General features: G+C 37.7%; 2 gene segments (V, D, J or C); both read right to left on the bottom strand.

The window, feature by feature from the left end:
- Positions 1-556: 556 nt before the first annotated feature.
- On the bottom strand, positions 557-1252 carry LOC116153367 (T cell receptor delta variable 1-like). The segment is given in 2 exon segments: positions 557-885; positions 1089-1252. Coding segments are annotated over 2 exon segments (363 nt in total).
- A 13032-nt stretch (positions 1253-14284) lies between these two features.
- On the bottom strand, positions 14285-16694 carry LOC105102331 (T cell receptor alpha variable 22-like). The segment is given in 3 exon segments: positions 14285-14734; positions 14920-15430; positions 15807-16694. Coding segments are annotated over 2 exon segments (359 nt in total).

Genomic DNA, 16694 nt, shown 5'->3' with positions numbered 1-16694 from the left:
TTCCTTCACAAATGTCACCCCAGTTAACTTATAGTGAATTCAGGCTCAACACCAGATGCAAAGATCACAGCTTCATATAGACTCCTCCACCAGCTCTAGGAATAGCCTGAGTTCTTATTCTTATAGCTAAACCTTCATCCTATGCAGTTCTGCTTCTCTGATTGTGCCCTCACTGGCACAAGACGTAAGAGGAAAGGAATTAGGAAGTGATTTTCATGATGACCCCAGGGAATGTGACACAGATTTGTGATATGTCTTTAAGTGAAACCATCACTGTAAATTTCTATGAGGAAAGTTCTCAATTTTAGTCAACTTTATTCTGCATGATTCTTTTAATGTCAAAAATTAAAGACTGAGAATGTATTAGTAGAATGTTCCTCTGGACATCTGCGCCCAAATGACATAAAAGGAGCTTTTATTTAGAATTCAGTCTTCTGATCCGGACCACAGACCACACACCCACAGGGCTGCCGTGTCTTGTCTGGGGTCTGCAGGTGTGCATCTCGGCTTGGCTCCTGCAGCAGGGAGCTCTCTCTTACTGCGCTCTGGGGTTTTTGTTCAGCTCGTCCTATTACTTCAAGCACTGTGCTTCTTCTAGAGCACAGAAGTACTTTGCAGAATCCTCCAGCTGTAAGTTTGAGATGGTGAGGCTGAGGGATTTTTCTGCTTTCCTGAAGTTTACAGAGTAGCGGCCACTCTTTGCATTCCCGCTAGATGAATACTGTTGAATAAGGAAAGTCATCTCTCCACTGGGAGGCTGCTTGTACCAAAAAATATAGTATTCGGTATAACTTGTTTCATACTGACAGTTCAGGGTGGCTGACTCCCCTAAGTGAGAGGATAGGGCTGGCTGGTCTTGAGTAACTGTCTGGGCCACTGCTGATCCTGTGGGAAAAATCAGAAAACAGAGCTGAAGTAGTGAGAATAATGTAAGAATGAGACTAAATTAGGTCCCAAAGACAAGCCACATTGAAATAATAACATGTTTTCTTTTCTCCAATCTTCCTTTCCTCCCCAAGTCCCTGTGAGGTACCACGTGCAATCCTTTCACTCTGAACATTCCCACCCATGTTTGGAAGCATCCTTACCCGAGAAGACGAGGGCCAGGAAGACCCCGAGCAGGCTGGAGAGCGGCATGAGGCATGGGTTCTGCTGCACAGATGTGTTTAGTTCTGCCTGAGCCGAGAGTTCTGTGTCTTTGAGTCCCCGTCAGCACGTGTACATAGTACCTGGGTTCCGATGTGCCTCCCCCAAACAGGAAGGAGGGTGTGTTCTGTTCATAGACCACGTGGTCTGTGCGCACAGATGGGAATAACGTGGCTCACCACAAACCTTCACTTTGTCTGCTGGTCTTTCCCTGGTCATTAAATTCGGCAGTACCTGAAAAGGGGCATGGGAAAAGCAGTTTGTATGAAAGGTTCGAGCTGAGGGGAACTGCAGGTTAAACAAGTTGACATACATTTGTTATCACACAACAGAATAATTTTGCCAGCCATTTAAAACAGATTAGAATAGGCTATGAGCCCTTTTTGTAGTCTACTTCCTGTTCGTTCATTTAGCCTATAATTAAAATTCCCCATCCAGAATCTGATGACTCTTCTGGAAAACTCACAGACCTCCCCCTTCTTGGTGAAAGGCATCTTATCCAAAATAATTTATGTCTCTCTCTTGCTCTTTTTTTTAACTGGCTTCTTGGTCCCTACTCAGGTTTTTCAGTAAACAAAATTACTTAAATATGAAATGATAAATCAGTCCTTATGACTTTCAGGTTCTATTCAGTTTATGTTTTTATGAAATTATAACAGGAATAAAACACTGTTTCTTTGGAAATCTGACATTGAGTCTTATTTGTTAGACTTTGAAGAGGATCAGGATATTCAGTCCAGTTGCCTCCACAAGTAGAAGTGTGCTTATTAGATCATGAGTCCTCGAATTGTCCTGACGTCACATTTTCTATCCCATTGGGCCAAAGTGCTCAGTCTCACTTGTCAGTGTCTGGTTTTTTTTGTCTTTGCAAAATAAAGTCAAGAAACATGTCAGATCTTTCTGTGACCCAGTGCTATAACACACTCCTACAGAATGTGGTATCTACAGTCTGCAGACACAGTGTGTGTCAACACCACAGAGCTGGTGACTGAAGTTGTGTATACTGTTACATGTCATGTGGAATGTCGCTGTCAGTCTTCCATGTGGTTTCATTGCTTTAATGGATGGATTAATATAAAAGGACCAAAGGCAAATACACAGCTAGGAAAGAGTACAGACAATGCCTCTAAAACAGCCAGTCTTTTGACTTTAAGATCAAAATAACTCATCAATGAGTGATGCAGGAAGAAGAGTTTATATTTAGTTGAGACATTTCTTCCTGTCTCCCATTTCACCACTGAGTGCAGACAGCGAGCCGATGCCCTGGTTTACAATTACTTGTAACTATGCAGGGAAGACCATGAATTCCAGGGCAGGCTGGGGACAGTCTGATGGCAGCAGTTCCCCCTTGTTGAAAAAGCCCTGCTCCGAGTTCCTGACAGTATGTGTGCGAGGTCCTCAGCTGCATTATAGCAGCTGCCTCTGAAATATAGTTCTCAGCTGGATCAAAACTGAATGTGTTGTGACATCCAGGTTGGGAGCTTCGGCCTCTCGTGAACATTGTTCTGCTTTTCCTTATAATTTAATGATAAATGATTATATCTGTTAAAGGGCAAGCTAGAGCTTCGTATTGAAAGCTGTATGGGAAGGAGATTTATTACTTAAAGTTACAAAATTTAGTAAATTAATCTGTGATTAAACTGAGGGGCTCATCTGAAATAAGTTCATTGTGAATCATGCTGTGATTGCAAACATTCACTCCTATTTTGATTGTTCTCTTGCCTCTGAGTTCAATTCTAAGTGAAATATGCTCACCCATTCCCGGCTTCCCTACAAAAGACAAACATGGAGACTTCACCTCCTTTCCTTCCTTCTTACCCACCAAACCACGGGATCTGGTAACTTCACAACAGCAAACACTGCTCAGACAAATAATAACAAAATAGGCTGCTGACTTTTTAATCTCTCCAGTTATGTATTGGCATACCGAGCAGTAATAGCAGAAAATCATATTCATTTATGATATAACTTGATGCTTAACTTATCAGGAATTCTAGGAAGCAAGAATCCATGGGTCCTCTAAATCCCAATATTTGACCGTGTTGTTGTTATTAGTGTATTTATATCATTTGGTGCAATTCTACAATTTTTATCATATTGTCAGAAAACAAAACCCTCCCCAAATGTTATTTAATCAGTGAAAATGTAAAAAAGAATAAACAAAACCCCCCCAAAACAAAAAAACAAACAAAAAAAACTATCACCAGTATAAATGTTTTCCAAGATAAAAATATTTCCCTTTCTGTACATTGAAGGAATGAAGATTCTTTTCCATTTTGTCCTTAAATTTCATCTACTGAAGCTGTTTATGTCAAATTATCCAATTTCAAACATTTTACTTTTGTTTTACCACCCCGTAAAGAAATCCCAGTGAGTATAATTGAGTTATTCTGTGGTTGCTTGTCCTCAGACTCCCCTTGGTTCCTTTATAACCACTCCCACCAAGATCACATAACATACAAAGGCACAGAATCACTATTGAGGATCCCAGATCTTCCCTACTGTCTCTGCCTGTTCCATCCTTGATAACGGCTGTTCTCTGATACTGATCACGCGTTCCAATCTAGGGTCTGTGTCCTATTTTAATCTTGTATATCTCAGACCAATGAAAGGTACTCTAGTCAGATATATATTCTATGCCAAATTTGTAATTCAACTGTTCAAACTAGTAGGAAAAAAAGAAAGAGAAAAACAAATTTTGAGAGCCAGAAGAGTTCATATACCAACATCTTTAAAAAGAAAAAATTGGACTATAGTCACCATGCTGTACATTGCATCTGCAGGACTTATTTATCTTATAACTGGAAGTATGTCCCTTCTAAATACCTTCATCTGATCTTCACTCCAAACCCTGCTGCCTCTGACAACTACCAATCTGTTCTCTCCATCTGTGAGCTCTTGGGTGTGTGTGTGTGTGTGTTTGTGTGTGTGCCTGTGTTTTACATTTCACACATAAGTGATTTAATTCAGCATTTGACTTTGTCTGATTTATTTCATTTAATATTATGCCCTCAAGTTTCATCCACACTCTTGTAAATGGCAGGATTTCTTTTCTTTCTTTCTTCCTTTCTTTCTTTCTTCCTTCCTTCCTTCCTTTCTTTCTTTCTTTCTTTCTTTTTCTTTTCTCTCTTTCTTTTTCTTTTCTCTCTTTCTTTCTCTCTTTTTCTTTCTCCCTCTTTCTCTTTGTTTCTTTTTACAACTTTTTGTTTATCCATTCATCTGTCAGTGGACACTTGGGTTGTTTCCATGTCTAGGCTATTGTAGATGAGCTGCAATGAATATGGGGGTATAGGTATCTTTTTCAGATACTGACCTCATTTCCTTCAGTTCAATACCCAGAAGTGGAAATTCTGGATCATACAGTTGTTCTAGTTTTAATTTTTTGAGGAACTTCCATACTGTTTGCCACAGAAGCAGCATGAATTTACAGTGGACAGGGTTTCCTTTTTCCTACATTCTTGCAAACATTTTTTATTTCTTGTTCTTTTGATAATATCCATTCTGACAGATGTAAGGTGTTACCACATTTGGGTTTTGTTTTTTTGTTTTTTTTTTGTTTTTTTTTTGCATTTCCCTGATGTTGAGTGGTGTTGAGCAACTTCCAATTTACCTGTTGGCCATTTGTATGTTTTCTTTTGAAAAATGTTTATTCAGATCATCTTCCCATTTTTTAACAAGACTGTTTTTTCTATTGATCGTATGAGTTCTTTATATATTTTGGATATTAACCTCTTAGCAGATATATGATTCGGAGATATTTTCTCTCATTCCATATATTGCCTTTTCATTTTTTTGGTAGTTTCCTTTGCTGTACAGAAACTTGGTTTGCTGTTGTCTCACTTGTCTGCTTCTGCTTTTGTTGCTCTTGCACGTGGTGTCAAATGCAAGGCTGATGTCAAGGAGTTTAGCATTTTCTTCTAGGAGTTTTATTGTTTCAGGTCTTATGTTCAAGTTTCTAACCCATTTTGGGTTGATTTTTGTGTATGGTGTAAGAGAAGAGTCCAATTTCATATTTTTGCATATGTCTTTCCATTTTTCTTAACAGTATTTATTGAAGATTTTTTTTTTCCAAAGAGGCTTCTTGGCTTCTTTGTCATGAATTAACTGACCGTGTACTCTTGGGTTGAATTCTGGGCTCTCTATTTGGCTCCCTTGTTCTATTTGTCTGTTTTTATGCCAATAACATATGGTTTTATTTACTATAGATTTGTAATATACTTTGAAATATGGAAACATGATGCCCTCAGTTGTGTTCTTTTTTCTCTAGTTTGCTTTGGCTATTTGTGGCCTATTGTGATCTCACACACACTGTAGGATTTGTTTGTTCTATTTCTTTTGAAAAATGCCATGGAATTTTGATAGGGATTATACTGAATCTGTAGATTGCTTTGGGAGGTCTGGATATTTTAACAATTTAATTTTTCCAGTCCATGAGATGAAAATAACTTTCCATTTATTTTTGTCTTCTTCAACTTCTTTAAAGAGTGTCTTACAGTTTCCAGTATACGGTCTTTCACTTCTTCAGTTAAATTAATTCCCACTTATTTCCTTTTTGATGCAATTATAAAGGGCATTGTCTTCTTAATATCTCTTTCTGAGAGTTTGTTATTAGTATATGGAAACACAACTGATTTTGTATATTGATTTTGTATATTGATTTCGTATCTTGCAACTTTACAGAATTTGTGTATTAGTTCTAACCTATACTGACATCTTTTGGGCACTGGATCCACTGCTAAGCCAGATGATCTGACTTTCTTTACACTTTCTGTTTTTGTGTGTATTGAAAAAGTGGACATTATGAACTGCAGTAGGAAGTGTCTGCACTGCTTATTTTAGGTTGAAGATGCTCTAGTTTGTAAACAAGTTAAAAGATTTTCTTAAGGGAGTTTTTATTAGCATGTATGTGTCCTATTAGAAGTACACATGTCAGCTTTGCAGGTAATAAGGGTCCTATTGCTTCATCCTATAAACTGACTGAGATAGTATAAACTGTGATTACTACTATCTAATTTTACAATTATTTTAAAAAATAATTAAATAATTCTCACATGAAAAAATGCAGAGAATTATCTGGCAGAAACCCTTGCCCCTATCAATGAGAATAAACAGGTGGTTAATTTTGCTGTGTTTTCTATGGATCTCTCTCTCTGTCATCATTATAGGCAGAACTAAAAGAATACCTACCCCCTGGTACTTTTTCTGTTTCTAAAATAATAACCACTGTTGGAAAGAATCCATGCATTTGTTTTAAATTTTTACACTTAGAGATATGTATCACAAAACAATATATTATATTGTGTTTGTATTTTGACATTTCTCATAGGTAGTGTCATGTAGCTTATATCATTCTGACGATTTTTATATTCAGCATTTTTTGTAAGATTCATCTAAGAAAGTATGTATAGGACTGTTTCCACTTCTGCATAATCCACTATTTGTCCATTCCATTTTTCATTGATTATACTTCTCTTTTCAGTGCTGCAGTGATTATCCTTTTAAGTATGTGCTTGTTCAAATGTTGGAATTACTTTAATGTAGTTATCAGCAATTGGAATCACCTGATTTTTAGATGTGGACATCTTCTTTATTAGTTTAGGCTAATTATTCTCCTAAGTGGGTGAATAAATTGTTCTCCATGTGGTAATTTTTCTCCATTTGTAAAAGCCTAAACGTCTTCCTCTCCCTATATTCTTGTCAACAATTTAACATTCTCAGATTTTTAAATTTTTGTTAATCTGACAGAAATGAAACAATAATTTGTTTTAATTTAATTTCCTCTGATTAATATAGAAGTTGGTATTTTATATGTTCACTGGCCATATCAATTTCCTCTTTTTAAAATTGCCTTTGTGATCTGTTTTCATTTTGAATGTTTTCTTATTTACTTGTAGGAGTACCTGTTGCAAGCTCAACTTCTAGTATGGTCTTGGCTACATGATGTACTAATACATCTTACTGTGTACCTGATTTTTAATTATGTAGTCGGGCACATATGCAGGTTAAAAACTCCCCTTCTGTTACTAATTATCTATGAATTTTTATATCTAATTATCAAATTACTTTAATGGTTATACACTTATTTAGCTTTTCTACATCTTCTTCAGTATTTTTGGCAACACATTTTTCTATTAAATTGTTCCTTCTCCTAAGAGTTTAAAATTTTATTGGTTCAATTTTTGTATAGGTTCATTCTAATACAGTTTTAATTTCTACTGTATCGCTAAATATATCTGCTTTTTAATTTTTCCTATTATTTTTAGTAGTTCCTTAACAAATTACTACAAACTTAGTGGCTTAAAACAAAGTAAATGTATTCTTTTACAATTCTGAAACTCTGAAGTCCAATTCCATTTCACTGGGCTAAATTTCCAGGTGGATTAAGTCCCCTCTGGAGGCTATAGGGAATAGTCGGTTTTGTTGCCTTTTTCAGTTTCTAGAGGCTGTTCTAAACCCCACATCACTGCACCTTTTCTCCCTCTGGTTCTGTGGTCATATCGCCTTGTCTAGACTCTATCTCCCTCTTATAAGGACCCTTCTGGTTACAATGGGCCCACGTGGATAAACCAGAATAGTCTCCCCAGTTGAAGGTCCTTAAATGATCAACATGTGCCAAGTTCACTTTGCCACTTAAGATTAAATATTTGCAGATTTCTGGGATTAGGACATGAACAAGCATCTTTGGGAGTCATTATTAACACGATCACATTGTTTAAGTATTTTCTAAGTTTTCTATTATCAGTATAATGAAATATTTGTCTTTTTTCAACTTATTAAAAATAGTCAACAGTGAATTTTCCCTTTTATTATTTTTTATCTTGTTTGATTAATTTTTGTACTTTATTTGTATCGAGGTGTGACATATAGAGTGTGATAAATAGATCATAAGTATAGAGTTAAAGGAATTTAAAACTGCAGACTTGTACCCCACACCCCTGTCAAGAATCTTACTTACTCCATCAAGAGGCATTGTGTCCCAACCAAACAACTCCCAGCCCACAAAGTAACCTTTTTTCTGCTTTATTTTACTATGGATTATTTTGACATTATTTGAATTTCATACAACTGTAATCAAACAGTATGCCCCAATTTCTTTGTGGAAATTTTCCTAGATGTCACATAATGAGTTATTCATGTTTTAGGTATCAGTGGTTCTGCCCATTTTATAGCTGACCAATATTCCGTTGTGTTTCTATAGCACAATTTGTTTATTTAATCTGTTGTTTGTGGACATTTTCTCTGGGTTATTGCTATTATGAATAAAATTGTTACGAATATTCTTTACGAGTCTTTTGGGGACGTATTTTCATTCCCTTCCGTCAATGCCTAGATGTGGAGCCGTTGGGTTGTGGTAGATGTATGTTTAACTCTGTGAGAAACCACCAGAGTTGTTGCCCAGTTTACACTCCCACCAGCGATCTTATGGTTGGATCACATGCTTATTTTTATTTTGAAATAAGTTTAGACTCATATAGAAGTTGCAAATGTATTCTGGAGTTCTCTCTACATTTCACACAACTTTATCCAATGATATCATTTTACATAACCATAACACATTGATCAAAACCAGGAAATTGATATGGATAAAATATTATTAGAATACAAGCCTTACTGATTCACTCATTTTTATATGCACATTTTTTCATGCATAGCACTATGAAGTTTTATCACATGTATAGGTTCTTATTATTACCACTAAAATCAAGATACAGAACTGTTCCATCACCCAAAAGAAATTCCATTTGCACACCCTCCACACCTGTGCAACCCCTGATAACCCCAGACAACTGATCTCTTTTTCCTCTTTATATTTTGTCCATTTGAGAATGTCATATAAGTAAATCATACATTATATATGGAACCATAATAGCCAGTAAGAGTAAGCAAACACTCTGGACCATTCTGGGGTTGACTTTTTTTTTTTTTTCACTCAGATTAACACCCTTGAGGTACATCTAGTTTATTGCATGTATCAACAGAGTGTTCCTTTTAGTCACTACAAACTATCTCCAAATTATGATGGTTCAATTTAGGATTTTTAACTTTACAGTGGTGAGAAAGCCATATGCATTCTGTAGAAAACATACTTGGAATTTTGAATTTTGATCTTTTCCAGGCTAGTAACATGGCATGTGATATTGTCTGGTGATGCTGGGCAGGGGCAGCAAGCTGAGCTCCCAGCGAGCCCCGGGATCAGCAGGGTAAAACCACCAATACACTTACAGCCATTCTGTACCCACACAACCATTCTGTTCTTCACTTTCAGTACAGTCAATACACTTACAGCCATTCTGTACCCACACAACCATTCTGTTCTTCACTTTCAGTACAGTACTCAGTAAATTACATGGGATTCTCTACCCTTTAGTGTAAAATAGACTTTATGTTAGATGAGTTTCCCCTGTAGTTGTAGGCTAATGTAAATGTTTAGCACATTTCAGCTAAGCTGGGCTAAGCTACAATGTTTGGTAGGTTATGTGTATTAAGTACATTTTTGACTTATTACACTATTTTCAAATTATAATGGTTTATTGGGACCTAACTCCACGGGAATTGTGGAAGATCTATAAATAATATGTGACTGGATAAATGTACTACAGCTTATTTATCCATTCACCTTTGAAGAACATTTGGGTGGTTTCGAGGTTTTGGCCATCACAAAAAGAGCCACCATGAAAATTCATGTATAGATTGTTGTGTGAACAGAAGTTTTAATTTCCTAAGCATAAATACACAGGGGTGTGGATTGCTGGGTCATAAGCTAAGTAAATGTTTAATTTAATGTGAAACTGCTGCACTGTTTTCCAGAATGACTGGACCACTCACCCACCAGCAATGTATGAGTGATTTAATTTCTCTGCATTCTTGCCAAAACTTGATATTGTCAGTGTTCTTACTTTAGCCATTGTGATAGATGTGGAGTGGTATCTCATTGTGGCCTTAAGTTGCATTTCCCTCATGGCTAATGATATTGAACATCTGTTCATGTGCTTCTTTACATGCTTTTTTCCCTACCACATCACCTCTTTGGTAAAATGTCTGTGTGAGTTTTTGTTCATTTTTTGATTGAATTGTTTGTTCTCTTTCTGTTGAGTTTAGGGAGTTCATTGTATTCTGAATACTAGACTTTTATTACTCTTAGCCAACATAATGGTGTATAGTGGTCTCACTGTGGTAGCAATTTGAATTTCCCTGATGACTAATGATGCAGAACAGGGGTTTACAATCTTTTTCCATAACGGGTAGAATAGTAAATACTTTTGGCTTTGCAGGCCATTCAGTCTCTGTTGCAACTACTGAACTCTGCCACTGTGGCATGAAAGAAGCCACTGATAATACATGAATAAATGAGCGCTGCTATGCTCCAATAAAACTTTTCTTACAAGAATAGGTGGCTGAATAGATTTGGTCATGGGTCATATTTTGTTGATTCTTGATGTAGAGAATGCTATGGCTTCACAGGGGAATTCTCCAAACATTTAAGGAAAAGTTAGTCCCCATCCTGCTCAAACTTTTCCAGAAAACTGAAGAATAGTGAGTACTCCCAAACTTTTTCAATAAGGCCAGCAGTATTTTGATACACAAGCCAGATGATGATACTACAAAAAAAGAAAAATACAGGTCAATATCCCCGGTGAACAGAGATGCAAAAATCCTCAGCAAATATTAGAAAACTGAATTCAACAATATGTACACATTATGAGTAAGTAGGATTTTTCCAGGTGTGCAACGTTGGTTGAATATCCACAAATCAATCACTGTGATATACTAACAGAATGAAGGATAAAGTTACATGATTATCTCAATGGATGGAGAAAATTCATTTGATAAAATTCAGCATCTATTTATGTTAAAATTCTCAACAAACTTGGTATAGAGGGTACATACCTTAAATAATAAAGGCCGTTTATGACCTATCCACAGCTAACCTTATACTTAATGATTAAAAAACCAAAACTTTTTCTCTAAGATCAGAAACAAATCTAGGATGCCCACTCTCTTCACTTGTACTTAACATAGTATTTAAGATTTTAGCCACAGCAATCAGACAGAACAAAGAAATAAAAAACATCCAAATTGGAGAGAAAGAAATAAAGCTGTCACTGTTTGCAGATGGCCTGATATTCAATGTAGAAAATTATGAAGACACCAACAGAACACTTTAAGGACTAATAAATAAATTCAATAAAGTTGCAGGGTACACAATGAATATACAGAAAAAGTTTCATTTGTACACACTAATAATAACGATCAGAAAGATAACCGAAGAAAACAACACAATCTAAAATTAAATGAAAAAGAGTAAATTCCAAGAATGAATTTAACCAAGAAGGTGAAAGATCTTTACTCTGAAAAGAAAAAGACATTGATAAAGGAAATTGAAGACAATAGAAATAAGTAGAAAAGCATTCCATGTTTATGAGTAGGAAGGATTACTATTGTCAAGATATCCATCCTAACAAAAGAAATCCACAGATTCAACAAATCCTTATCAAAATACTCATGACATTTTTCATTGAATAGAACAAATATTACTAAAATTTGTATGGAAGCCCAAAGACCACAAATAGCCAAAGCGATTTGGAGAAAAAAGAACAATGTGGAAATTCCCTGATACTAAAATATACTACAAAGGAATCATCTAAGCTCTCTGCTACTGGCACCAACACAGACATACTGTTCAATGGAATAGACTGGAGAGCCCAGAATTAAATCCATGCACATACGATCAATCAACCTATGAGAAAGGAAACAAAAATAAGTAACAGGGAAAAGTGCACTCTTCAATAAGTGGTGTTGGGCAAACTGGACAGCTACAATTAAAGAATGAAAGTAGAACCTTTTCTTAAAACACGTGTGAAAATGAATTCAAAATGGATCAAAGACTTAACTGTAAGACCTGAAATTATAAAACTCCTAAAACAAAATATAGACAGTATGCTCTATGACATTCATCACTGCAATATATTTTACATCTGTTTCCTCAGGCAAGGACAAAAAGGACCCAGAATAAGAAAATGGGACCTAATCAAACTAAAAATTTTTGCATAGTGAAGGAAACCATCAACACCAAGAAGAGGTAACGTACTGAATGAAAGAAGAAATTTGCAAGTGATTTGTCAATAAGGGGTTAATGTCCAAAGTATATAAAGAACTTATACTCTCAATATCAAAAGCACAAATAATTTGATTTAAAAAGTGAGAGACTACCTAAATACACATTTTTTAACAAAGAAGACACATGGATGGCCAACAGACGTATGAAAAAATACTAAACATCTTTAAACATCAGGAAGATGGAAATCAAAACCACAATGAGAAATCACCTGACATCTGTCAGAATGCTGTCATCAAACAAACACATAAAAAAGAAATAACAAGCATTGTGGAGGATGTGGAGAAGAGGGAACCCATGGTGGGAAAGTAAACTGGTGCAGCTACGATGAAAATGAGCATGAAGATTCTTCAAAAAATTAAAAGTAGGACTGCCATATGATCCAGCAATTTCACTCTGGGTATTTGTCAGCAGAATACAAAACCATTAATCGAAAATATATATTTACCATAATGTTCACAGCAGCATTATTTCCAATAACCAAGATATGGAAGCAAACTCTGTATTCATTCATATGATTAGATAGAGAACACACACACTCACACACACACGTACACACACAAAGAATTAAAAAACAAAGATGTCTTGCCATTTGGGACAATATGGTTATAGACAATACAGATCTGGAGGGTATTATACTTAGCACAATAAGTCAGGCAGGGTAAGACAAATATTGTATGTTTTCACTTATATGTGAAACGTAAAAAGCAAAACATATGTATAAATTTAACAAAACCGAAAGACAACAGATACGGGAACAAATTTGTGGTGACTGGAGGGGAAAGGAGTACAGGTGAAAGAGGGAAAGAAGTTTAAGAGGCACAAACTTTCAGGGGTAAAATCAATAGGTTATAAGTATGTTATGTAAGAGAATATACTCAATATTTTATAATAAGATTGGTACGTAATTGATAAAGTATCAAATTACTATGTTGTGGAACTGAAACTAATATAACATAGCTCGTCAGTTATACTTCAATAAAATTTTTAACTACATAAAATGAAAATGTGACTTTATGTGGCAAAAGGGACTTTGGATATGTGATTAACTTAAGGTTCTTGATATGAATTTTCCTGGATTATCAGGGTAGACCCTAAATATAATCATAAATATCCTCTATTTACCAGAAACAAATAGACTGCCAGAAATTTCTCCAGCAAAGATGGTTTTATTCTAGATCAGAAGAGAATTGCAGTTCAAGGTCTGTAACCACATCCAAGTCCCCACATGGCGAGGGAAGGAGAATGTGTTTACAGAGAGGAGAAGTGGGGAGGGCTGTAGTAAACAGAGGGTCCACGGCTTCTCATTGGCTGAGTCTTTGCCAGGAGAGAAGACAAGTCCTTCTTCTTCCCTTTGAGCTCTGCTCTCCTCACGGTGCATGAGCGCTCCCACTGTCTCCCAAGTCTATGTAATTGTGATTTCTGTTGATTTACTTTTTACACCTTGTGAGACAGAAGCAGAAGGATATTTGACTGCAGAAGAGGAAGGAGCTGTGGTGGTGGAAGCAAGAGGTTGGAGAGATTCAAGAAAGGGTCATGAGCCGAGGAATCCAGGTGGCCTCCAGTAGCTGGAAAAGACAAGGAACTGAAATCTCCTTCAGAGCCTCTAGAAGGAGCCAAGCCTGCCAAGACCTTGATTGTAGACAGTGAAATTGATTTCAAACTTTTTGCATGTAGAAATACAAGAAATAAATTTGTTTTAAGTGATCAAGTTCATATTGAACCTTGAGTTTGGTCTGTTGGCTTTGCAGCACTGGTAGGATGTACTCACAATCGCCTGTTGGGACGCACTGAGGTGGACCTGAACGTTCTTGACACACCCGGCTAAGCTGGATGATATCTTTATTGGAGTGACGTTTCTTTTAATCCCTTTCACATTTCACCATCTTGGAGTCCAGCATACTGTGGTAAAGATGTGTTTTAATTCTGAATTCTGTCCTCTTATCAGCTACTCTGCTAGTACCAAGTTAGACGTTTTTAGTGCGGAAGGAAATGCAGATTGAGAAGGAAGATAAACACCAAAGTCCCAAATCGGTAGGGTGAAAACGTGTCTGTGATTAAAACTACACTGATGTAGGTGAGGACTGATAAGCCCTGCAGATGCAGGTGGCGGCCTCACGGTGAGACTGTGGCTGGAGGGGGCTGAGCCCGCTGAGGGTTGGTGTTCAGGCTGCAGGTGCCCGGGGAGCACTGTGCTCACAGCACAGAAGTAAGTCGCCGAGTCTGTGGTCTGGGAAGAGGAAATGTTCAAGGAGCTGCGACGTTCTTTAGCGACTGTCGTGGCACTGAATCTTCCATCATGCTTTGTCCCTGAAGCAACGTAAAACAGGTGGATGAGGCGGCCCCCGGGGTTCTGACGATACCAGTGCAGATTGGACACAGTGGTGGAAAACTTGCACCACAGCGTGGAGGTGGCTCCCTCCTGGAGAATCAGGACTGGAGGACTCTGCTCCACATCCTCCCCTGTCACACCTGATGAGAAACAGAGAAACAGTCACAGGCAAGGGTAACTAACTCCTACAAAACCCTGAAAGTGCCCCCGGGGATGATGAGAAGTCTAGAAAGTCTGCAAGACTTGTCAGCTCCCATCCCTCCCCCCTCAACAACACTGCAGCTGCTCAATCCTGCAGATTCCCTGTGAGGCAGCCCCAACTCACAGCAAACTTGGGCAAACAGAAGCCCCAGCACAGCGCCCACCAGCCTCTTCATGACGCCTCACCTTCTTGCTGGGAGGTTTCCACTGTAAGATACTTAACTCATCAGATGGTGAGTCTCATGATTGGTTCTGGAAACATTCCAGCCCCTGAAACCAATCAGCTCACCCAACAAATCCTGCTCAAGCCCACACTTTGTGACAGGAAGCCCCACCCTCCTGCCTCAGCTGCGCTCAGACGAGTGACGAGGGCTGGAGGGAAAGTGGGAACAAGAGGGGTCATTATTTTATGACTGAGGGACGTTTTTTCTGAGAACATTTCGCAGAAGACAGACTCTAATTTGGAATTTGAGGGAGGGGGTGGTAATTTTCGGAAAGAAAAAACAAAAGTAGTTATCTAGCCTGATCCTTCTTCTCAGATGGCATGGATGTAGTAGATTCTTGCGTAAGGAAAGTGTTTCCCAGGAGTGCTGAGGATCCATGATTTCACGTCTCTTACATTCTCATCTGTGGTTCTGAAGGATGCTCACAAGTCAGCACAGTATTCACAGCAGTTGCTGATGCTGCCTAGAGCACTTTGCAGTATTACACAGTATTACTTTTAACTGTATATCTTTATTCTAGTCTGAACCTCCATAATGAGTGATATTATTTACTGTAGCCACAAGATAGACATTGAAACTAGAACTGTAAATAGTTTTATTTCTCTTAAAACTCTGTCATTTAAAATTAAATGTACAAATTCAGTTGTATATGCATTTTAACACCTGTTTCTTTTACATTTTAAAATCTTTTTTTTTGTATTTTCCTTTTTAGATATAGTAGTTTATTTTAAAAGAAAAATAAGTGGTTTCGAAAACATATGAAAATAACTCTCATTTGAGCTCTTACCTCAGACTCTGTAAATGATAATAATTCTCCATAGTTGGACTTGAAGCCAAAAAGGATGGGAAAGGAGGCCCTGTGTACTTTCATTGAAGTAGAAAATGAAGTGATCTGCAGACAGTGAAGATCTGATGGACAGTTGAAGGATGTGGCAAATGTTCACTAAAAGCCTTGGGAGGAATAGTGTAGAAAAATAAAGATGATTAGGAATCAGTAATTTTTATTGGACACAGTGGGATGAAAAACTGATTCAAAAGGGAGAAAAGAGGAGACAGGTGCCCTAGGTGGGTCACTCAGAACCACCAACGCCAAGATCCCACTTGAAACTTTGGCATGACACTGTGATTAACTTACAACGCCTGTTACTGGGCACTGCTGCGGGGAGAAAGCCTTTTCCCTTTATACAACATTGTCCGGATGTACCAGGAGAGATAAGGAGCTGCACTGTAGGAATAGCTGCACCTCAGCCCCAGGGGGGCTCCTTCAGAGACAGTGATGTGACCATCGGCTGGGCCACTGACTGGGCTCCAGTTCCTCCTGCAACGTCAATGCTGAGTGAGACCAAGACAGACCTACTTAGAACAAGACAGTGTTCCAGGCTGAACGATGTTCCTTCTGCAAAGGCAGGAGCATGTAGTACAACGTTACTTACTCACTGTGAAGGGCATTCCAAGCAGCAGGAGGGTCCTTGAGAACATGGCTATGCAGGGAGGAAGCGGAGAGCTGTTCTCTGGAAGCTCCCCCATGAAGAGCAGAAAGTAATGTGCCAGACTGTGAGGAATTCTTTTAACTGGGAAAATCTGAGATCCAAGAGATCCCTGTTTAGGCAAGTTCTAGAGACTATTAGGAGGAGATGCTTCCTTAACCTTGACTAATCCGGGTGTTGAGCCTGTT

Source organism: Camelus dromedarius, chromosome 5, assembly GCF_036321535.1.
Source record: "Camelus dromedarius isolate mCamDro1 chromosome 5, mCamDro1.pat, whole genome shotgun sequence".
Classification (NCBI taxonomy): domain Eukaryota; kingdom Metazoa; phylum Chordata; class Mammalia; order Artiodactyla; family Camelidae; genus Camelus; species Camelus dromedarius.
Note: the sequence above shows the minus strand (reverse complement) of the source record. Positions and strands in the feature narration are given on the sequence as shown.